General features: G+C 39.7%; 1 protein-coding gene across 2 annotated transcripts in view; it reads right to left on the minus strand.

Annotated features, from left to right (window-relative positions):
• UNC5C (unc-5 netrin receptor C) overlaps nt 1-25,233 on the minus strand; it is a 234,020-nt gene that overhangs the window by 65,965 nt on the left and 142,822 nt on the right. For both annotated transcript variants that reach the window (XM_015862012.2, XM_015862013.1), the window contains exons 2-3: nt 19,826-20,047; nt 1,231-1,374 (exon numbers count right to left, since the gene is read on the minus strand). In XM_015862012.2, the coding sequence (XP_015717498.1) occupies nt 1,231-1,374; nt 19,826-20,047 (366 nt within the window). The remainder of the gene's footprint in view (nt 1-1,230; nt 1,375-19,825; nt 20,048-25,233) is intronic.

Genomic DNA, 25,233 nt, shown 5'->3' on the forward strand with positions numbered 1-25,233 from the left:
AAACACTATATGCATATTTAATGGCATTTCTAATCTTTAAAGGCAACCCATCTGCAATATTTTTAATTTCCTTTAACTCTGGATAAATTCTTCTCCAAGGCTAGTCTTGTGCTCAAAGGTGGAAGTCCTCTATTTCCAGTAAGTTACTTGGAGTAAAAGCACTTGAAAATGTGTATTTGAGAACTTTCACAAGAAGAAAAGAAGAATAAAGCTCTAAATGAAGAGCTTAAAACAGAAGAGTCATCCTTCCTCCACAGACACAGTGTGTCTGTGAAAAGCTTTATTTGGCTGGAAGATATCTCTTTTTTCATTATGAATTCTTAAGATCAGTGCAGGAAATGTAGGTATGCTTAGATCTTAACGACCTTTTCACACAAGACCTGTTTTTCTTGAGATGAAAACTGTGGAAGAGATACAATCCTGGGTGAAATATTTTGTTCCCATTATATAAAACAGGATTTGATTGTGTGAAAGAGGAACAGGAGTCCCAAGCGTGGCTACTCTATTACAAGGAAAAGCACCTCTTTGAAAATTAATGAACATTAAATATTTGTATAGTCAAATGAAGATCTGTTTTCAGGGAGCTGCCTGCTCTGTGTTCTTGGGGACTAAGCTGGGAGTCGTCCATAATAAACATGGAGGTTATTAACCGTGAATAACAGTGATGAAGTATTAGGGCTGAAACGACCTCTTGCAGTCTTATATTACCAATCTCGTTACATGATATACTGAACACAGGCTTTTTTTTCTTTGTGTAGCAATAGTAACATTATTGTGTGATTGTAGATATAAAAGAATGCTTGTCACCTTATTCCAGAGCTTGCTTTGACAATGTTGCTACCCATTAGCTTCGGACACTTGAGATGTGTAATTGTTGTACACAGGAAATAATGCTTTTGCTGCTTTCCTCCCACACAAGGGAGAAGAATGAGACCTCAGAATCACAGAACCATAGAAAAGTTTGGAGTGGAAAGGATCCTGAGAAATCACATGGTCCAACCCATCCCCACCATAGGCAGGGATACTTTCCGCTATGGATACTTCTCAAAGCTCCATCCAACCTAACCTTGGACATCAACTTGCTCTTAAGAACAGGATGAACAGAATTTTGTTTGTGTGTCTGAAGGACTGAACTTTAGTACACATCCATAATTTCATAAAACACAAAGCCCAGTGAGTGAGACACAATATCTCTTTCCCTCACTCTTCCCACACTGACACAGCACTCACATGCAATGCGAACGTAGGCTTTGCGGCTCTTGGTGGTGCCGGCGGAGCTCCAGGCCACGCACTGGCACCAGTACTCCTCAGGCCCAAAAAGCTCCTCCACCTGCTGGCGGGAAATCTCGATGCTCACCTCGCGGACGATCAGACCTGGCAGGGTACAAGGAGCACTGGTCAGAATTATGTGTACAGGAAGGAAGAGAGGAAGGATCAGAGTTCTGCTTGCAAGGTTGAGACCTTCTGATGCTCTGCCCATCTCGCAGCAATAAAGATATAATAGAAGAGAAGAAACAAGTTGTTTGCAAAATACAAGAAAAGGTAACTGAAAAACAAATAGCTCTGATTATGACTTTTATTACGTATCGTGTGTCTGTTAGACAAATAAAAGGATAAGCACCTCAGCTGACATAAATTGTATCATGTCCACAGGATGATTTACATCAAGTGATGATCCAATTTGGTTTTATTTTCATACAAATATCAGAAAATTATAGAGTCATTCAGCTTATATGACTCCCTTAGCCCTCCTGCATTTTACATCCTTTGGATACACCATGTGGAGATGTTCTGCTCACTCTGACACTGAACTGCACAGGAAAATTGATTTAGCTATTTTAGAAAATGTCCTGGTGCTCTGCAATGATGGGCACAAATGCTGCAGCACAGTTTTAGCAAGATGTCACTTCGGGGGCTGTTACTGCCACATATTCTGGAAATACTGCAAGATTTTTTAAGATGATTTTGTAAGACATTTACAATATACTTCAGTGTCTGACAGCCTCCCTGGCCACAGTTTGTCTCAGTGCAGTCTCTAAACACATCTGCCCTTACCTGAAGATCTGGCCATGTTTCCTACAGAGTACTCTCTGTTGGAAGCTCTTTTACTTCTAAGTGCAAGAAAGTGTTGTGGTGTCTCAGATACTACTGCAGGAATTGTTGGTAATGATAATCTAACAGCCACCATTGAACTTCATGCCAACACCTCCTTTTTCTCCTCCTAAAAAAGGCACAGCCTGGCCAAAATACACTTAATTCCTGACAAGATATCAAAAGGAAGGACAGAAGGTAGGTGCATGGACTCCTTGTCAATGTATTTGGTCTTTGTTGTCAATGCCAAAGTACCAACAAACCATTAACATGTGTTTGCCTGCATAAAACATCATCACCTTTTCAGAACTGCGCTCTCGCAAACATCCTTGAATACATAATTTCCACAGGCAAATATTTTGTGTAGCACGACTGATTTTCTTTTTCTTTCTAGAACTGCCAGGAAACTGAATGGCAAGGTTCTTGGCTCACAGCCTGCACAGCATTCCCCCATCACCATATACCAAAGGCTGGGCTATGAGCCCTTCTGTTGAGCACAGTCTTGAGCCCTTTAAGTCCCCCACACAGACTACAAGGTGATATTCATGCTGGGAATGCTCCTGCCTGGACAACTTACATGTTCTTCCAGTGAGCCCTTTGATTTTGTGTCTAGCTTTACAGAGGCTCCATTCAGGGAGCCAAGGATTAATTACTGTTTGTACACACCCATGCACTGTCACTGGGACTCCACGCTGTTTGCTTCCAAAACTCAGCTAACACCAGCAGAAAGGAATTCATGCATGTAATATCACAGGCCTCTCTGCTGGGAATGCCTTCTAATGAGATGCATTTTCCTGCTAGAGACCATCACTGCCTAGCCTTTTTTTTACTTCGTTTTTCTTGACATCTTCAGCCACTGAATAATCAGATACTGTGGAGGGAAACAATAGCTTTCCCTCTTGAAATGAAATACATAGCAACCGAGCTCAAAGAATGAAAATCAAAGTGGTGTGTGGACACTTGATATGCAGAAAACACTGTATTATAAACTTGTTCTGCTTTGATGAGCTAATTCGGCTGCAGAAGGGGTCTGAGGGGTAGCTTTTGTCTTGTTGAGAAGAGCAAGAGGAGAAAAAGGAAGGAACATGTACATTACATGCACAAAATTGTTATATTTTCCCTGTGGGACTGCAGTTTGCCTAAAGATTACTTCAGTTCATTCCCAGTTTTTATAGCACTAGCCCAAGGACCCTTAGAAGGTTACAATATTATGTTTTTGTAATACAGCTGATTATGACAGGGTTTGATGGAACAGTGGACTATGTTACCCAGAGGCTTAGGCAAGCAGGCTCATAATGACAGTCCTGGATAATAGTGATTATGAAATATTCTTAACATTTGGGACACAAACACATTTCTCTGATAGCCTATTGAAGATGCAAAGCCACACAAACCAGCTCCCATTGAACAATACCAGCAGGTCTTTTTTCTTTGAATTTCCAAGATGTTTTCTAATTAAGAATTACAAACTATTCTACTTAGTATATTTTGGGAGAGCCATGACATACTTATAGGCATCAGGCTATTCAAATTGATTTGGCCTTTGGACATCAATTAATACCAAGAGTTATACCGTGGCCGAACAGGAGCATACTTTCAGCTGCTGCCTCTTTCTGCTTACAAGCAAAAAAATATCAGTGTCTTTTTCTCTAAGATGAACTGTTTTTTGTAAATTCAGACTCTATCAAAGCAGATGGTAACTTTTTGTTATCAACTGGGATATAAGGATCAATGGCCAGAACTTAGGGTTTTCAAAAAATGTAGAAATTCCTTACTATATTGATTTTCTCCCTGTGCTACAGAGCAGGCATTTGAGGCATATGTAAGGGAATCTGTTGACTCTGTGCTGCTTTTCCCTCTGCCTTGGCACACAGGAATGCTGATGCAATCACTCTTTCCCAGCACTGCTCGTGGGCATCAATTTGCATAGAGAGTCACAATGCTTTAGGAGGAACATCTCAGCAGCTTCAGACTCTGGGTTAAGCACAGAGGGATATTCTTCTCTTGCTGCATAAAACCACAGTCCTTTTCCTTCTGCTAACATGCGTCACTATAACCTGAATAAGAAATGCCTGTTGAGGCTGGGTTACAAAGAAGGAATTTACCAAGGTACTTCAGATAGCAATAGCCTTGTTACCAGCTGACAGATTGCTGTACATCAGAATTCATAGAGAAGGTGGTTCAGTATGTCTGCTTTCATTCAGCAGTATATCGCTTGTGCATCTCACATGTAGAGCTAGCACAAGACAGACTTAGGATGATGACTTCAAACAGTCATCTTCATTTTACTCCTTTCAATCTACTTTGCCACAGTGATAAGTAGCAAAATGTCACCCTCTCTCACACAATATCTCTTCTATCTTACTTTCTTTACTAGAAATCCATTGATTTTCTCAGTCTAGTTCTTCACATGGTTAAGCATTACAGCAGGTGAAGTTATACAGCATACTCTTACCATATTTTCTTACAACACCTGAGCAGGCTGCAAAAATCCCAAATTAATACAGTTGCTTAGATGGTACCACAATCTGAAAGAAGTTATGATTTTCCTATTTTAAAGCAATGCAATTATAAAAATACACCTGAAGGGACACAACAGGAATGTAAGCAATTAAAGTGCTTGACAGATCCCCCATAGTGCATATAAGTCCACAAAGAGCAGCAACATAAGATTCCTAACTCCTACTCTGCCTGTGAACATTAGCTCAAATGTGAAAGAGAAAGGTATTTGTTTGCACTATCCAAACTTGACTTGCATTCAGAAGATTGATAACTGTTTCTGTATCCACTTGTAGCCCATATGAGTCCTGGGTATCTAACACAGATAAGTGAAGATTTTGGAACTAATTATCACTACCTTACTTCTGGCAACAAGAAGATTGTGAAGAAAGAAGCTTTAAAACAAAAATACAGAGAATCAACGTAATTTAAAGCAATTCTCCAAAATAAATGGTGATTGCACATTGAAAAAAATATAGTTCCTTAAAAGCACATTCTTGGGTTGCTGAGTTCTTTCTGCACAAGTGTTTCATTTCTGATCTGTGTGAATCAGAAAAGATTCAGCAGAGTTCCCAAGAGAGTAGCAATGTAAGAAGTTTTAGAACTTGTGTGCAAGGAAGGATGAAAATCTTTCAGGGAAAAACAAACAAACAAACAGCAATACAACAAAACTAGAAAAATCTGTTGTCTTCTCCTGGTCCTGATTATACAGTTCTGGATCAGTTTGGCTACAAAAATGTCAGAATGCCTGCTCAAGGCCAGTCTATTTAAACACATCAACTAGACCTTTAAAGCACTTAAACATGGCACCAGATAAAGACATCACATTGTTAGGCTTTCCATAAAAAGGAGTTAAAAACCCTTTAGGAGACTAATTATTTAGTTAGGACAGAGGCTGGCTTACAGGGAGGCTCAGAGCCTCATAATAATCAGTTTGTGATGGCATTCCACTAATTAAATAGGTTCTCCAAGAATGGAAACCTCTGCATACTTAGGAGCACAATTTACACAATTATTCATGTCAATAAATTAAATGTATTTCTGAGAGTGACACAAGTTGGGCTCTGAAATGGAGCAGCAGGAAACCAGAAGTTTGCATATTTGCATGTTAATGGGAGATGAATGACTAGAGCAAGGCAGAGAGCAACGGGAGCTGTGCTAAGGGTGCCTGCTGCTAAGGAGCATAGCTCCATGAACATGGGGGAGAAGCACGGGCTGGGGGTACACATCAAAATAAAATTTCTACCCCTCTTGGAGCAAAAGAAGCAGTGGGGAGGGAATTGTGGCTTATATACATACTATCTTATTATAAGCTGTGTCCTAGAAACACAATCAAGCCCAGACACACTCCATTCACACAGTCCCCCAGTGCTTAGCAGGCTCTACAAACTGTGAGGTACATAATCTGGTCTTCAGAGGCAAAAATGTTATCATTTTAAATGTATGCAAATGTAATGTAATTGTATGATATTATGCTACATTATTAGTAACTGCAATAATAACTCATGGGTTCTATCTTGCACCTACTGAAGTAGTTGGCAAATTTCCCAATGATTTTAATTGGAGCAGATATGCCAGTCAGAGCCATTTCTTTCCAGAGGGAAACAAAAATATCTTATAAGGTTCTGCAACTGTATGTGACTACTTATGGTGAGCAATGATCACTGTAAAGGTCTGAAAACATAAGAATATTAGCAATTAATCAAATGCTGTTTTCCAGTCTGGAGTCAGTTGAGGCTTCAGAGTCAGTATCCACACCTCACTGGGCATTGCTCTGCCAACAAATTATTTGGTTGTACTTTGGCTACCATAAATGTTAGGCATTTGATATTAATACCCTGTATGCGTGAAACTATTTTTCAGGACTTTGATAGAGCAGTTTTTGTGGAAGCATTATATTGGCATAAGTCTGACCCCCTGGCACAATACTAACCAGAAGCTATTTAGTTGCAAAGCTAAACTGTGCTTCCAAGCTCCAAGAAATAGGATGCATAATTTATTTTCTATATAAGTGGAAATTCAGATAACTGTTTGTGCTTTTCTGCTTTCATTTGCCTGAAAGGTATTTCATTAATTAGCAATCACATATGCCATAGAACACATTTCTTAAGGAGACTGAAGTTTATGAGCTGCTGGTCTGGAGAAAGACACTGCTGTGATACGTGCATATAGATTGCAGGTGCCTCACAGCCACTGCAAGCATGGAAATATAGCTTATTTGCATGCAGGCAACTTGCAACCCTTTACATGTTTAATGTCTTGAAGTCAGTACTCAGAACACTCTGCCAAAACTGGCTGCTGGTACTGTTGGCTCTCTTTCCTTAGACAGTCACAGGTCCCACTAAATTCCTCAAAATTTCCCTTTGTGCTGTGCAGGAATGAAATAGAGGTCAGGGACTTTATGTCTTGAGGGTAGAGATGAGCTTCTGGGATGGCAGCAGGAAAAAGCTATGGGGTAGGGAAGATCACATGCTGCTACAGTCACATCTTACAAGCAGTACATAGGTCACTCTGAAAGTAATGCCTCCTATTTGTTCCTGTGGAAACTACAACAGATACAAAGAGCACAACTCTTTTTCAACTCTAGTTGATAGAGAAAATACTCAGCTACAAAACACTCTTTTTCAACACAGCCACAAGCGTGATCTTTGCATTTTCACCAGTGATGAACAAGAGGCTGTATGCCATGCTCCTAAAAATCTGCACCAGCAGTGGTGACCCACTGTCACCATCACCACTGCTGAAACCCACCATCCATCACCTCACTGCGCTCACATCCACTATTTGGTCTCCATAAATGTTCATCAAGCATCAATGAATGTCATTCTTTTCCACATGGAGAAATTCAGTGCCACACCTTTGCTTCATATACACTCCTGTATCAGATATCATTTTGTCAGACTGCCCCTCTGCTGATATATGTCACATGGCAACAAAATGTCATGGAATATTGGTGAGAAGGTTCAACCACTACTGTCATACAAAGAACATCTGCATCTGACACTGTGGGCTGATATAATAAAATAGGAGGCCTTTTTTCAGAGCAGACCCTTGTATTTTAATAAAACACCTGTTTTTGGAATCCTGATACCAAAAATTAAAATGGCAGTTTTGAAATTATTTCAGAAGAGGTTGCATCATCTCTTCAGAATCTGGCAAAAAAGGATGAAAGCATTTTTAGTTCTCATATGCCCCATCTGTCTTATATTTCATACAAAAAGCTTCATCCAAAATTCCTTACAACAGCCTCATATTTTTGACTTCATGAAAGTGGTCAAGCCCATACACCAAAGTGGTATGACCATATACAGACTTAATGGAAATGAACAGACTTGTTTCTCATTATACAGTCCTTTGTTATATTGTTCTCTGATGGTACAATTCACATGGCCAAAACTGAGTGATAATCTTTGTAGTTAGTGATAGTCTGGAACAATCTGTCTGATTTATGTAATTGCTTATCACAGGTGCTACCAGAAACCAGCCTCTGCAGTAGAAGGCTGATCATTTACCTTTGTGAAATAACCTTTTTACAAAGGTAACTATAAAATCAGTGCAGAATGGAATTTATTTACCCCCTTGCAGAGATGGATCTCTCACAGTCACAGAGTAATTCTGCTCCAAAACATTGGAGTACTTATGCTGTAGAATGTGGTGTTTTTAAAATGAATAAATAGGCTATGTACAAGAAGAACAGCTTCAAATATTAAAGTTCTTGCTGAGAAAAATGTACTCTGTGCATCCTAATGGGACAGAGATGATTGCATAACGGCACACTTTGCCTATATCTTATTTTCTACATAAAGCAGTGGCAATCTCAACAAAAGATAAATAGGCACACATATATCTAGAGATATTTTAAAAAAGCAAACAGCTTTAACACTCAGCAATCCTTCTCCTTTGTGATTGCATGTACCTGTTTTTGCTTTTGATGCTGCTTTTCTCTAACTGGTGGCTGGCTGGTGATAGAAAGCAACTGCAGGCAGATTACAAACATTTTCCCACAAATATTAGCTCAAATGTTCAAATTAAAAACTTCCAGCTATCTGTGATCTCTTCATTACTTTATCCCTAGAAAAAAAATACATCCTTGACTCAAATTAGTACAGATGAACAGCCTAATGAAAATTCTGCATTAAAACCTACATCAAGTTTGCACTAGTCTGCACATTTGCCACGGTATCTAATTACAGTTAACAGCAGTGGGTTGAGCTAAAATCCTCATTCCTGCACTGTTTTTTTAACTGACTTACTTCCACAGAAATTACAAAGGGCTGTCTTCAGAGAGATTTTACTTTGAACTGGAATTAAAGAACGTGCATCCTGTTTGGGTTCTATTTTCTCTTAATGAAAGCAAGCCCTTTTTGTTCTTTTCCCATTAACATCTGAAGGATAGAGTGTTGCAAGATGCAAGAAAGATTTTGAAATTGAGTTCTTGGGTATGGGTGGAAAACAAATGCAAGCCCTGGCCCCTGCTGGGGTGGAGTAGGTGGGCTGCAGGCAAAGGCTGTGTGGGCTCATCTTCATAGGGCTGGTACGATATCCCTCTGCTGTGTCCTACGAGAACAGGTTGAGAGAGCTGGGGCTGTTCAGCCCGGAGAGGAGAAGGCTCCAGGAGGACCTGATAGCAGCCTTTCAGTATCTAAACAGTGGCTATAAGAAAGAAGGAGACAGACTTTTTAGCAGGGTCTCTGGTGACAGGACAAGGAGAAATGGTTTCAAACTAAAAGAGAGAAGATTTAAGCTGAACAGAAGGAGAATGATTTTATTATAAGGGTAGGAAACACTGGCAGAGGTTGCCAAGAGAGGTAGATGCTCCGTTCCTGAATATCTTTAATGCCAGGTTGGATGGAGCTCTGAGCAATTGGATCTACCTGTAGGTGACCCTGTTAATTGCAGGGAGTGGAACTAGATGAACTTTAAGGGTCCCTTCCAGCTCAAACAATCCCATGACTACCTCGTTGTTCTCTATATGTTCAATACTTTAAAATTACTTTGAATTGCTCTTTCTCACCTATAAACATCTCAGAGACAAAAACAACCCTCCACTCACTTTTTAAAAATGGAAGCTATTTTTTGTTTCATGGTATTTTTGTGTTAATATGCACAAATTGCTCCAAAATGTGTTGTACTCTTCCAGAAGTAACAACGTGTGCTCATTGTTGCTATTCCCCCTGCTTTTTCTTTTTTCTTTTTCCTCGTACAAAAGAAATAATCATGCTCTGGCATAGCAGGACTCTGAAGAAAAACTCGCTGCAAGCATATATCTGTTTTCTACCACAGCCATCGCCATTTTAGATCCCTGAGGTGTTGGAGTAGAAAGAAAAGCACAAGGAAACCCTTACACAAAACTTCCCACAGCACAGCAGCCCAGAATGGAGGGAGCAGAAGGTAGAGGGGAAGCCATGTAGGAAAACAATGTGATGAGCTCTTAATAGTTTTTGAGTCAAAGCCCAGTTTTCCCTGCTTTGGGTTGAGGCACAATGTGGCTGAGAAAAGATATTGCTGTTTTTTGTTTTTCTTTCTTTCCAAAGGCCAGGAAAAAATCCTGCCAGAGGTTCATGTTTTACATAAAGCTGCAGTTGAGACTTCACAAAGAAAATCTGTGCACTTTTTATTTCTGGTTCAGAGCATTTACATGCTCTTTCTAATGATCTGGGCCTTCAGCAGTGGGTAATGCTTCCCAGTCCCCAGCTTAGTGCTCATGCAAAATTGAAGCACTTTTGAGGCAGTTTGGAGCTTACAGATGAATCTCAATGTGCAGGCAAAAAAAAAGAAAGAAAAAAAAAAAAGAATAATGGTTGTTTAGCACTTCACTAGAAGTGAGGAAATTAAGGGGGAAAAAAATTCTATTGAACTTGAAACATCTGGGAAACCACCAGAGAGCATCTGAATTTTGAACAGTGTGTTTACATTCTCTTTGCATAGTGGAAGAGCTGGGAAAGGAAAGGAACAATAAATGGGCTTGTATGTGTATCTTAAAATAAATATATTTTTGACATTTTAAAGTAAAAATGTACATCAAGATGTTTTGTTATTGACTTACTGACATATTTATATAAAAAAAAACCACATACATTTATACATGCATGCATGTACCACACCCCTTCTGAATGGATTTGAGAAGCAAAGACGAGGTAAAGCTGCCCCATTTCTGTGTGCTTGATGCAGTGACATAGTTCAGTGGCTGGTGCAGCATTGTGGAACCAAGGACAGAAACAACATGACACAAAGGGTCACCTGGGAGCATTCTCAAGATGTTTTTCCCTTTTTTTATCCCACTTACATGGGAACAGAAGGTTGGGGAAGATGTGTCACAGTCACACTGTTTTCTGTCACTGTTCTGTGTGTTCAGCATCACGTTTCATGGCAAATTTAGGGGTATGCTGTATATTGTATCAAAAATAAGTTAAGCAGCCGCTTTCAGAGAAGCTCAATGCACTAAGTGAAGTGACTTTTGTCAGGCAAACCTGAAGGTCTGCCTGCTTCCACATCCCACTCATTGCAGTGGTATTGTTACACAAGCCTCTGGGAAGCCCAAAGCAGCAATCAACCAACTGCAATCCTCTCTAAAATCAAATCTAGGACCAAATAAAGGAAAAGGTCATAAAGGCCCAAAGATCAGTGTTCAGGAGGATAAGGAGATGCAGAAGAGACTGATGGAAGATGTATTTTCTGCTCTTGCAATCAAAATATGAAGAAGGATGAGAAGTTATGAGTTCTGAAAGGCACCCTATTAAAATATAATAATAAAGAGCAGTGAATGGCAGCTGTTCTGGTACCCAGCACATCATGTTGCTCACTATGAAGGAGGAGTGCACAGGAAGGATAAAATAAGTACAAGCTGTGAACCCATAAAGGCAGCACAAATTTAGATTCTGGATGGGGCAGAGCAGTGTGACATTTTCCACTCTGCCATGCCCCCTGAGAAACTATTTGGAGGCCCACCTGCTTAGTGAAAACAGGGCTATTTCTTGTTCTCAGTAAAGGAAAGGTAAGATATAATTTGAACCTTCTATTTCCCTGAATACTTTCAGGGATTTTCACAAAGAGACCTCAGACTGAGCCATTCTCTTATAAGAAACATACATCTACAGGATGCAAACATCCCTTCTCAGGCTGCTACTGTCTGCAGCCCTTCTGTTGGGCAGCACACAAGGTCCCTGCTCTACTCTTCTCCATTCCTGTATCCACAAAGCAACTGAAACTCACTTCCCATGGCAAACAAAGCCAAAACTCATTGGTCTTATAGGCTGCTGACCAGCTTCTCCACGGGGACCCCAGATCCCCTGCAAAGGGCTTTCAGTTCTAAAGGAGACAAGGGGCAAAAGTGGAAAACCAAAGAAGTGCTGGTCAAAGCTGTGGTGAGTGGACAAATGCCTAAATATGTCTTTTTGGATTCTAAGGGGATTAACAAGATTATGAGTCTGTAACAAAGGGCCTCATGAAGGAAAAAAATGAGAAGGGAGGAAATAAGGTGTAAGCTGGGAATATTCAGAAGGGTATCTTAGTGTGCCCCGGTGGTGCAGTGGTAGAAGTGCTGCGTTGCAACACCGGGGTCCGGGTGTTCGAATGCCCCTGTGGCACAAGTGGTAGAAGTGCCGCTCTGCAGCACAGAGGCTCGAATCCCGGGGGTTGGACTCGATGATCTCTAAGGTCCCTTCCAACCCGCATGAGACTATTACTATTACTATTACTCATAAAAACAGCTGTAGCACAAGAACAGGCAGGTGCCCAGGGCTATGAGCATTAAAAGAAGGTGTCTAGAGGCAAGAGCTAGAAGTTGCCTTCCACACGTATTTACGGGGATAAAAAACCTCTGAAGCACTGTATGATTAATGAAGAAATTAATTATATAGTAATATATATGCATTGTAAGTGTGTTATTTACCATAAATACAATAATCGGTAGAGTACAAATTCAAAATCCACAAGGTCTGTTGCAATCTTCTATACTAAAGAGAATAAATTATGGGTTCAGCTGATGGTTTTGCATTACCTATAAGCAGAAGAGCCAATGTATGGCCTAATGTACTTACTCCCTATGCAAAAATATAACTTCCCTTCCTTTGGTCAGTACTGACCTTATTGATGTCTCCGCTTCTTTCAATAGAAAAAAAGCAACAGTAACAACAAAACCAAAACAAAACAAAACCTCAAACTCAAAAGACATCATCATTTTGAAATTTTATCCCAGAAAATGGAGATTCTCTGGAGGAACATATATGTGTTGCTTCTGAAGTTTTTAAAAACTCTTTTTTTCAATTGAAATGTACTTATTACTCAAGATAAAAGAGGAAGCTGTCTTCTTGTAAAAATGCCTACAGTAGCTTTGCTGTGGGGTACTCCCTTGATCATGGGGACCATGGTGCCTGTAGTTGATTTGGGAGGTGCTGGCTGGGAAAGGAGAGAGGGTCACAGGGAGTGATGAGCAGAATGGAGGCCTGAGTGGCACCTGAAATTGCACCAAACAGAATATAAAATAATAAAATAGTGTGAGTATGCTCATATATTTCTAGATAAGTAAACAACCTGTACCTTTTCATAGAATCTTGGTCCCTTGGGAGCAGAGATTGCTGCTTTTTTTCTGGACCCGCTGCAGCCTTTCAGACCATACATATAGGCATATTTCACTTATAGCATCCTTGCAGAGAGCAGTTAGAATTACTATAGAAAATGTACTAGAGTATAAATTCCAGCCCATATCTCCAAACTGTTAATAGAAGTATTTGGTAAAGATACATGGACACATTTTTAAATTTCCTTGAAATGAGTTGGCTTGGGGGAGAGTACTGAAGGTATAGAGCTGAAAATTGGCAATAGGTTGCTAAGAAATAATTATTTTGAATCAGAGTGCTTGATGTTTGTAATGGATTTGATACAATGACAAACAGAAAATAAAATGGCTTATGACAACAGTGGAATGAAAACAATCCTTATTTATGGTATATGGTTATCCATACTAACATAATCCCATGGTATTCTGCCCCAGAGAGTAAAAATATTACAGGCACAGGCATAACTGCAGCATTTACTACCACTTGTCATTTCCTTACTGAAGTTGCTAAGGGAAACTGGTCATATTTTGAACACTTGAAAAATATTAAAGAGAATGAGGAGGCTTTAGTAGGTCATGAAGAGACAAACAGACATTAAGGAAGAAATACGTGCAGAAGGAAAAGAACAGGAGGTCACAGAAAACAAGGAAAACGGTACCCCTCTGTGCTCCTCTCCTACACTCATTCTTACATGGCACCTAAATTTCCTATCTGAACTCCTAAATTAAGTTTTCCACTGCTGATATTCAAAGAATTCCTGCATTCTAACAGTAGTAATAGCTTCTGTTGTTCATGAAAAATACCAGGACAAAAGCACACAACTGCTTAAAATGAGAGGGTGTAGGATGATCTTCTTATAATAAAAAGTCCCAGCTTCAACAAGGAATGTTAGCTGGAGGTCAAACAAGCTGTTGGGGCTTTTGTTTGCTAGGGCAATGCAGCCTCGAAACATCATGTCACAAACACCAAAAGAGCTTTCATGATATCTATACACACAGAGAAAAAGAAACTGAGTGCTGTGGAAGTGATATTTCTGTCTCTGTAAATGGTGCCAGAATGGCAGAGACACTGTGGAGGCTTCTCCACACTGTCTTGGCTGCAGCATCCTGCAAGAACTGCCTTAAAGGCAAAAGCGTAGACGTCAATCTTTGATCTCTCTGTTGAGGGAGAACTATTAAAGATTTAGCTAGCTGGATGCCTACTCCCTTGACATTCTGCCAAAGCCATTGCTTAAGGTAACAACCTCCTATTTGCCAGATCAATGCTGACCAGACGTCAAAAGCTCAGTCTCCTTTCATCAAATCTACAAGTCATCCAGAAATACATTATTAATGGAAAAAGGTAATGGTGGGAGGTAAGCGCAAGAATCACAGCAGCAGATACGTCAAGAGACTGAAATGCCGAAGTCTAAGACTTCTGTCTGAAAAGAGGAACATATTTACCCTGCTGAGTACAGTTTGAGAAGTTACCTTCAGCAGGCAGAAATCTTATTCTGATCTAGATTTTAACTTCATTGGTTTTGTTGATTTGAGGAGAAGTGATGAGTGGAAGGGACAGCTCAAGGGAAGTCCAGGGAGTTACCTTTATTCCTCACTGAGGGGTAAGTGGGACTAGGCTGCTCCTGGTAGATGTTAGGTCCTCTGAGATCCTGCTTCTGAAGGTTGGAGATGGGTAAAAGAATTGGTGATTTCACCTGGTCCTTAACAGAGCATCCTTCAGCATGTCTTTCCTCTGTGATGGCACAGATAGGATGTTCATTTTTTATTAGCTGAGCTCTCAGGACAGGTGCAGGAGTCTTTATTCCATCTTTCTGATAGTTGGGAGCACTCAGGAGGGAATCAGTAAACCCCCCGAGTCTTTCTCTCCCTGAGAAAAATAAGATGAAGGCCGGTAGAGTATTGACCAAATTTCTCTATATGTTTCATTAGCAATTTAAGCGTTCCAGACTCTTTGCTTAAAGCAAAGAGAAGAAGAAGTCACTGCCATTGCAGAGAATGAGAGAGGGTTTATAAACATATCATTTCACCATAATACTTATAGGGAAACTATTACAATGCATATCCAAATGGATAAGCGGTACTCCTGATTTCTCTCTGTTCTGATTTAGCAGCAATTAATTTCTCTGGACAAAAGAAAGTGGTGCAAGGTCCTGATATTCTGCATGTCTGCAACTTTTCTGCCACTACAGAATGTTTTTTTCTGCGTGGAAATATTTCTCCATAAAAAGGCAAGATAAAATCTTTTTCCATAGCCAATTTCAGAGGCACAATAAATTGGAAAATGTGCAAAAATTTCTCTAATAATTATTGATGCTATTAAGCTTCCCACTTTTTAACAGTGGGATCCTCTTGCCCCCAATAGCAGCAGCTCTGCAGGGTTCCTTTTACTTTCTTTGCTATTATCTTTTATGAAAGTCAGTCATAAAATCAAATGTGCTCCCTCAAAACAACTTCCATTTTTGCTTTTTAAAACCAGTGTTCTTATTTCTTTACATATATTTTTTTTTCCACATTAATGGGAAAATATTCCAGGAAAACATAGAAAAAAAGACCATGACTTGCCTTGTATTTCATGTACACAGGAAGTGAAAGTCAAAGATGTGCACTAAAGATTTTCAAAGCACCCATTTGACTTCTTTATGAAAATGCTTAACTTTTTCATAAAGAAGAAAAATTCCAGAGAGTCTGAAGTTTAAAGCAAAATTTAATGATTTTCTAAGTAAAGCTGTTGGCTTCTCAGGCTCAATCATCGGAATTTTTTGCCAGACTCTCTTCAGGCCAATTTGATTAAATAAAGTGGTACTAGAACACCCTGTTACTGTTACTGTTCTCATTCTCTCCAGCCAGAAGGCAACAACTCCCACAGAGTCCCTGCGCATGTTCCTCACTGCAAAGCTTTACCTACTGTTTAAAAATAGCACACAGCACAAAGTGCATAGGTATATAACTCTTACTTTGTACCTTTTCCATTATAGAGAAAAAGATATATGCACACGTGTATGTATATATGTACATATATATAAACAAGTGCAGGAGAAGTGTTTATTGTTCTTCTCTTAAAAATTAGCATTTTTAATATAGTCATTATTAGCGTCTAGCAGCTCTCTTCAATGAGATTATTACTGCACTCTCATTCCTCCTCTTGCACCACAATTATTGCTGTGCTGTTTTCTCTAGTTTTATTGGTGTCAGAAACAAATTTGCTTTATAGGAAGAGTTAATTATCTCTCGGTAGATTTAATTCCTTGTCACAGACTCAAAGTCCATGAGCATATAATCTTTCACAAATCAAAACATATTTCCCTCTTTTATGCATCATTTACAATTCCTAGATGAAGTACTGCTGGTGTTGTACCTGTACTGTAGACACCTCTCTTTCCCATAACTTCTGCTGTAGAAAAGAAAGCATACTTGACCTTTACTATTTTTCTGTCGTATATTTTATTGCCTGTTTATCTGGTTCCTTTGCTCTGCTTTACTACCTGAGGGCCAGAGAGGGAAAGTCTCATTCAAAAATGGCAGCTGAAGAGCATCTCAGCGTGGTGCACCTCTTCATATTTGTGCAGAACAGACCTTAGGAATGGTAAAATGCCACAGGAGAAGAATGTGCTGAGTTCTCAGTAGCTTGTCTTACAAGATTGAGCAGCAGAAACGCTTTATGAATGAGATCTCATTGAGCTCTGTGTTATTACAAGATGAGTAAACAAGGCATTTGCTGTTAGAGGTGCTCTAAGAAGACACACTGAATGTTATGAGCCTTTCTGCATGTGCAGACAGGGCAACAAACCCACTTCATGCATAGACAGTCACACAGCTCCTCTCAGCAGATGCACAGATACTAGGCACACCCTGGTCTGTGGACTTTTTCTCCAGCCTCCTTCTCCACAAGCTTGAAACCAGAAGCAGCACCTTCTGTGCAGCTCACATGCTATTGCTGTGCCCTGTGTCATAACTACTGTTCAAACTAGCAGTAAAATAAAAAGCAAAAGAGACCTAAGTAGCCTCAAAAGTCAAAGGGCTTTTGGGTGGCTGGTGCAAGCTGCCAAGCTGATCACCTCTTAAGTTTAGTGCCTTTTCTTTAGGCACCAATAATCCTCAAAGCCACAGTAGCCTACAACTTCATCTCCAAATCCTCCTACAGCAGTTATACATTCTCCTGAGTTTCCATTATTTTGAAGAGAAAAAAAAAAAGTTTCTCTTTTACCTACAAGTTTACTCCTACCTTAAACACACTGCTTATCCATTTATATCCAACACTCAGTTATGAGCTGTAGATTCTCAGTTTAAGCAGAGAAAGATGCACAAATGTTGCACCTGTCATACGCATTAACCAATCTTTTGGCATCAACCACATTGACTGACAAATGTAGGTTCTCTAAAGTAGTATCTCTAATTGGACATGCGTTTTGTTTACATGCAATCGCTGCTGTTTATCATTCAAAACATTTGTCCTGTAATATATTCAGATGCATCTCTTTTCAAGACTAGGCTTCTACATTCTCTGCTTCAAATCGTTTTGTAGCACCATGAAGTTTTTCTAGAATGAGATTTTGAAAAAAACAAAAGAAGTGTTGCAATGAATTTTTCACTTGCATTGAAAACTAATGCCCATACATCAGCATTACTCTCAGACTTGTAAGCTGTGCTGCAGAGCAAGGGTGCTAACAGGATGAGCCAGCTTTGTAACTTGCTCTTATTTTGGGCTCAAGCTCTTAAGTCAGTGTTTCCTAAATGTAAACTACCTCCCATAGTAAGGCTCACAGAATGCATTTATTGTTAGGCATTCTCAATAATTTGTTGTTCTGTCTTGTTATGTTTAAAGTTCTTAGCTTTAATATAATGCTTTTGTCTCCATCTTGCACTTTGTTGGGCATTATTACACCAATTTTACCCAACACACTAACACTAGATTATACATTAACGATGTGTGGACTTCTGGTATTTAAGTCAGGTTACTCAGTAAATATGCAGCATTTTTAGGTATTCCTTTTCTCAATACAGAGCAGTGCTTTACTCAGTAGTTCTGTTTTGTAACTGGATGGACAACTACTCGTTGTTTGTGTTGTCTTTTGAGGCACATGATTCACAACTGATTTTTACAGGCCTTACATTAGCTTTTCCATAATTAGGCTAGCTGTATTTTTTCACTGTTTAGGTGGAATGTTAATTCCCCATTTCAGATCAGAAAGAAGAAACCTGAAAACAATCATTTAGAAACTTATTTTTTCCTCCTCCAGATCAGCACAGAACTGCTGAGTTCAAAACAAATGTTGTCTTAGTTCTTCTAGGTTACTGAGAAAAAACAGACCCTTCATTTTCAAAGCTGCCTCTGACTGTACTGCGCAGAAGCTATAATGCACTGAATACTGATGTTGATAAAAGCTTAAAGAACTAACAGTGATAGCTGTTCTCTTGTTTGTCCTTCACAGCAGTGTACTACCATGGATGTGGGGGAAAAAAAAAAAAAAGAAATGAAAAAAAAGCTGATATATTAAGATATTTCTTTTTGAGTTTTTGTGCTGCATCCACCCTGCTGGAATAGCCTATTCTTACAATCAAATAAAGCGGCCCAAAGTTTAATATAGATTTTCTCCAGAGTCTTTCTTCCCTACACCCACCTTCTCTTTCTCAAGCTGAGAACACCACAGTACTGTTAAAAGCTTATGCTTTTGATCTTTGTACAAATAAATGAGCCGAAACAAATAAAAGCCAGTTCACAAGAGACTTCCAAGACATCTGGTAGAGTTATTTTTCTAAGTAATTAGACCAAGTGGTGGTGTAATTCCCAAATGAAAGTTACCTTCTTGCTTAGTATCCTGCTATTTCTCAGAGCCATCAAAAATGCTGTTTTGAGTTTTTGAAGTAAGTTTCCCTTCTCTCCTTGTGACTCCAACTCAACTGATTACCAGTCTTTCCAAACTGGAACAATCATATCTTTGATTTCCTCTAGATAATAGTTCGAGTTTTTAAGCTTTGCCTCCAGTCCCCATGAGTGCCATTGAATTTCTGATACTGACTGGGAAGGATGAGGCACTGGGCTTTGGGCTATTTTTTCTTTCTTTTCCTTTCTAACATACTGCAGTCCTCCATCATATGGGCTCCGTGTAGCAGGTGAAAAATGTAATGGAATAATAGCCAGGTGCGTTCTCTGGATCAATACCTTGCTCTAAACTGTACCCATGTGTACTTTCTCCTTCCTTCATAGAATCATGCTAAAAGACTAATACATTTCTCCTTTTCTTTTTTTCTTCTTTTTCCTTTTTTCCCCCAGATCTCCCTCCCCAGAAACCCTATTCTAGGAACAACTCATATGCTCTTCAGCACTTTGTGGAAACTTTGGTTCCTGGTCTGTACCTGAAATGCAGAACAACCACTCAGATTGTGTGACACTAGAGAAGTGAACAAAGGGGTAGATTTGGCTGAGGAAACAATTCTCTATTGCTTAAGCAAGGTCCTTACGGTTTTTGGTTCAGATGAGAGTAGAACCCTCTCCAAATCACATTTTGGATGCGGATGCAGACACAACCTCTGTGCTATGACAGCTAGTGCTCAGTATTGCCAGTTGCAGAAATCACAAATGTATCAGGAGAAAAGTGGCTGCCATATGAATAGCTGCTAGATTTCAAAGGTTGGCTTGATATGCAGCATTTTAATTCTCATGACATAATGGAAACTCACCAGAGGTTTCATCTACTCTCTCATCCACCACATGGTCCTTCTGATGAACCCATTCACTGTTGCACTTAAAATAGATCTGCGTGGCTGGGCTTGCTTTGCAGTACAGATTCACAGGCTTGTTTTTCACAATGTAAGCTTCTTCAGGTTCAATAAGGAAGTGGGGCAATGGCTCTGGAGGATCAGAAGGAAAAGTTTCTGGAAGTTCATGAAAAAAGTCATCATCTGCAAAAAAAGAAACAAGAAGAACAAATGAAACAACCAAAATTCAGCTGTCAAAGACTCACAAACACTTCCTAAGCATGCTTTTCAAATAAGAGATTATTTTAGGAGCATTCTTAGACAGAGGCTTAAATTCACTGCTGTTTGCAGACTAGAAGAAATTTTTCTTTACATCCTCAGCTCTCCATTCTCTATGTGATGTGACAGCGATGTGCACGTTCACATGACTGGGAACAGCCTTTTGTTATCATCCCCAGCAACACAAGCAATAAAACATTATGTTAGCGCTTGGGAGAGTTGACTGCAAAACCGTAAAATGAAATAATAGAAACTTTTGAAGGCTTCAAGGTCACACTTTACTATTGTGACTTATTGCTGTGTTTAATCAAGTGAATGCACAGAGCAAGTATAGGCTGAGGATGTTACAAACAGGAAATAACGCCTTTCATTTTAGATGAACAACTTTAAATTTACTTTAAGAGCAGAATTCTAAATGCGTGTCCAGCCTGTGCCTCTTTGTTCAGCATTCAGACTGTTGTTAAGACTGATAATGAGAGTATCAAGCTGTATTTAGCGTATTTGTCTTGCAGCACCATCATCTGCCCTGTTGCCACCAGGAGCTGCAATGCAGGGCATGGCAGCTGTGAGAGGATGAAACATTGGCTCAGTGCAACACCATGCTATAGATTTAAGGAACATGTGCACCTCCCTGGAGCTGCTGGTCATGAGTAAATTCAGTGCAAGAAGTCTGGTGAAGATGGAAAAGAGTCCAAACAAAAAGAAGGAATAACAACCCATGTACCTTCCTTCTTCTCTTGGTCCCCTCTTCTCAAACCTCTCTTTCAAGCCCTTTTGCCCCTTCCTGCTTAGTATTTATACACTAGAAAACACCAATTTAGTGGAGAAAGCATCACTTTGGTTGAGAACAACCCTTGTCCCACCCACCTGTTGCCAATGTGCACAAGAATTTGGGGAGGGCGGGGCCAGAGGAGGTCACCAAATGGTGACAAATCCATCAGCAATAAGCTAATGGTCCTGAGAGCTCTACTCAACCTCCTCCTTTCTGCTTCTGAAGCATTTATTGCTGTAAACAGTGACAGACGATGCTGATGAGCAATAAAACAGCAAAGAACATCAAACTAAAAGTCCTGCAGGAGGCTGGCTATCACCTCCCTTCAGGTCTTCTTGAAGATGAAATGTTAGGCAGCTCCTTACCATACCCAAGACATGCCTGAGACAGCTGTGCCCAGAATTACACGATCATGGAAGTCTCTCCTTCCAGCCATAGCCTTGCAGAATGATGAGAAAGAGCAGTGACAGAAGGAGGAAACGGGACTAAAAGGCAGCTGGCTGCCCAGGCACAGAGCTATGCAAGGTAGGCTGCATATCTTTGTTAGAGATGGGAGGATGGGAGGATCCTATGCAGTAAAAGACTTAGTGAGCCATTTTAACTGCTTATGAATATAGCATACATTCACCTTTTTCACATTAATTCATAATTGTCTACCTTTTTTTTCCCCTCTATTTTAATGAGCTTGTTTCATTGACACATCACTCCTTCAGAGATAAAACAATGGTGCTGTTCAACATACGAAGAAAGGACCACTAAATATAGCCTGGCATTTTCTAGCTAAGAGAACATCTGTGACATACAATAATAATTCAGTTTCTATTTCCAGTGCTGCAAATAGTTCCGTTTAATTTTTAACACTTTCCCTCCCTCCTCTTTCCCTTTCCATTCTGACCAGTCCAGACACCCTTTCTGCAGTCCTCTGTTCACTTCTCATTAGGTATTTCTCCCTTGCTCTGCTCTGCTCTCCAGTTCTTCCCGAAGGGAACGATGATATTCAGCAAGTGAGGCAACACAACACTTGGTTTCCTGACAAGGAAACGTGCCTGAACTGAAGCAAAAGGATTTCCAGCATTTCTCATCCTCTTCTGCCTATAACTCCCCACTTTCCCACTGCCTTCCTCCCTTGCACACATTGGTCCACAACCACATGCAGCACAGCAACATTAGAGATGAATCATTTCCCCTGAATTGCCACAGGATGTATCTTTTTCTTCTGGTCATTTAATTGCAAATCAGTGAGCAGACAGATGGAAACTAACAAAGCACACATATGTCTCATAATTAAACAAGTATTGCTTCACTAATTCCTGGTGACTGGAAGAATAAATGTATTTATTTTCACCACTAGATTTCATCACATTATCAAAAGCAATACTTCTGCTGCCTGACCAATTAACTGCATCTTAGCAAAGATGTAAACAGAAACTCTAAAAGAAGGGAGAAAGAGAGCTGCAGAAAATACAAAGGTGTGGGTTTGCCTGCTGCATTCAAATAGGTGGAAAAGCCTGTTCTGAGAAGCAAATAAACAGGACCCAACCCAAGTTTCATGCTGTTGTATTGCAGGTAAAGCACAGCCTGCTCATTTGGGGTGGGATTTGGAACCAAATTCAGATAAAAATTTTGCATTCTTTTTTTTCTTAAATGGAATTGTATATTGTTATGCTTTCATGGTGATGTTTACAGCAATGTGAATGCATATTTATAATAGTAGTATATTACATATACATTGTTCTGAAAGATCAAACACATTTACTTCTGAAAACAGCAATAGAGGATACTTGAAAATGCTCAGAAATTTTGCAGCTCTCTACAAAGCAAGATTTCAGCAAAACTTAAAGTCAGTTAATGAATCTGTGCTTTCATTAAGCCATATTTCCTATGATTTAATAAATACTTCCATCAAAATTTCTCCTGACCAGTTAAGCATGGGTCATTTCTCTGTTCAAAAGAGCTCCAGATTCTGACTTTGTTTGCTGAGGGATTACTGTGTTGCAAATATGTGGCCAAGTGTGTCTGTCTCTACAGCACAGGTGGATGTCAGCTGTCACAGTGTGCACCATCTCTACTCAAGGGGATAAATCTTGTCTGAGAATTTGATCTCAATCTTCGTGATGATTCTCTCTGGTCATTTAAAGTTTTCATCTCCCAGTTGCTCAATGAAGAATCGAGATTTATATTGCTCATATTGAACTGTGCTAAGGAGTTGGACAATTTTTCCTCTGTCTGGAGGAAACAAACAAACAAACATGACTGCCAACCATTCTGCTGTGGCCATAGCTTCTTCACAACCTTGATCAAATACGAACACAAGTCATGCACACTTTTCCCCTGTTATAACAAGTCTCTTTTTGTGCTCAGCAACTTTGAGCTGCAAGTTTACTTCTGCAATATGTCACATTCATCTTTATTTTCACATAATAAAGTGTACAGCCCATCTGTTGCTATTGACTGATTTATGTTAGCAAGACAAAAGACCTGATTAATGGTACCGCTAAGCTGATTTCACTTATGCAATTCATTCATATTAAGAAAGTAAATTTTAAAAAGTCCTTTTAATCTATAAATTTAATTTGGAATTTTTATTTTAGTTGCTGGCCTGAATACAGATTTGCTTTTCTATGTGCCTTCTGTAGTACCTGGTAATTTTATACATATTTTAAGTGCAAATCAAATGCAAAACCTATAAGAGTAGGTAAAGTGTCACTTATATCAACACTGAAGCTGGCACGGAATTACGCATGTAGAAATTTCAGTTTAATTTTAATTTAACTTTCTGTGAAGCTAAAACAAACCTTTTTCTAAGCAAGAGCCTTTTGATGTCAAGGTCTTTATTCTTTTCATACACTTGTTTGTAAAACTGTATGTATTATAGCACTTCAAGCATAACAAGTGGAAAAAGAAATTTTATAGTACACTTCCCTTTTTATGGACTAGTATCCCTCTTCTAATCTGTGGCAGGAAAATATTGTGTTTCGTACACCAATCTATTCATCTCTAGATCACTAGTTTTATTACTATATACTGAGATTTAATTCTCATCAGCCCAGTGTATAACTCACTATATTTCTGAACTGTGAGACTTATACTATTATTGCTTAGATCATAATAGATAGGACCATTATCTCCTTGTGTGAGACCTGCAGCAAATTCTTCTCAGATGGAATTCACTTCAGAATGAGTCAAGAGCAATTCAAAATGAATGGCTCTGAAGCTAATTCCGTTTGCATTTGGATGCCCATCACTCGGCAAGATTCCCTGTGCATTGCAAGGAAGGCAGCCGGAGCTAAGTGTATGGATGGGATTTCTGTTTGGTTTTTAATGTTATGATTAAAAGCTTTCTAGCACAATGAGTATTGTTTACTATGAGATTAACAGCAGGTGCTACCTTGGTAAGACAGATTTCTCAGGATGGAGGCAATGGCTTGTTTTACAGTGCATGCTTCCTGAAGACAGGAATGGACAAATCACTCAACTATAAGTCCTTTGGTGCCAGAATTTTCTTAATACCCAGGATGGGTATGCAATATCATTCTGCCACCAGATGGGAAGCATGGAAGCAAAAATCCTGCAAGCCATATAGCGTGCCTCCACCTTATATCCCCTTTATGTTGCCTGAGCTAGAAAATGCCACAAAAATTAGGCCAAATAGCATGAGAAGTGGGAGAAACAGGACTTCTTCAAAGACACAATGGGATGTTATGTGTAAACAAGAAGCAAGTTGATGGAGAGAATTACTGCCCTGTCAGAGGTCCCTCTTGCCCCTACCCCATCCCAGGAACCCACAGAAAAGAGAAAGCACATTTCCCTGCCTTACCCTATGAAGAAAGAGGGGAAGGTGGCTTTCTCAGCACTGTATCCTCTGTCAGTGCTGCAACCAGCTGATTGCAAGGATGGCACCTTATGAGACAATCACACCTTATTCTTCAGTGTCTCGTAGAAAAAAGATTTCACCAAATAGCCTGGGAAGATTGCAGTGTTACAGCAGCATCACATTTAGCCAGCCTGGAAGGCTCAGATCTGCTTGCTTGCAGTAGAATTCATTGCAGGCTTTCTGTATCTAAAAAGGAGGCTTTGGCTTTGTGGCAGCCCACAAATGAGATGCATGCTGAACCTTGTTGAACTCTAATGGGAACGTACTGAGGGGAATTTCAGACTCACATTTACTGGATGAGTTCAGTTCAGAAATGAAATAAATAAATACCAGAAGGATGAATGAACTTCTCCTGCACCCACAAGGGTTCAGTAAGACAATCCTAACAGACCTTGGCTGAATGGCACCTCCCCAGGAGAACAAACTCAGGCTCTGCATGGTATAGAATGAAAGCCATCAACACTG

This window comes from Coturnix japonica, chromosome 4 (assembly GCF_001577835.2).
Source record: "Coturnix japonica isolate 7356 chromosome 4, Coturnix japonica 2.1, whole genome shotgun sequence".
In the NCBI taxonomy this organism is placed as follows: domain Eukaryota; kingdom Metazoa; phylum Chordata; class Aves; order Galliformes; family Phasianidae; genus Coturnix; species Coturnix japonica.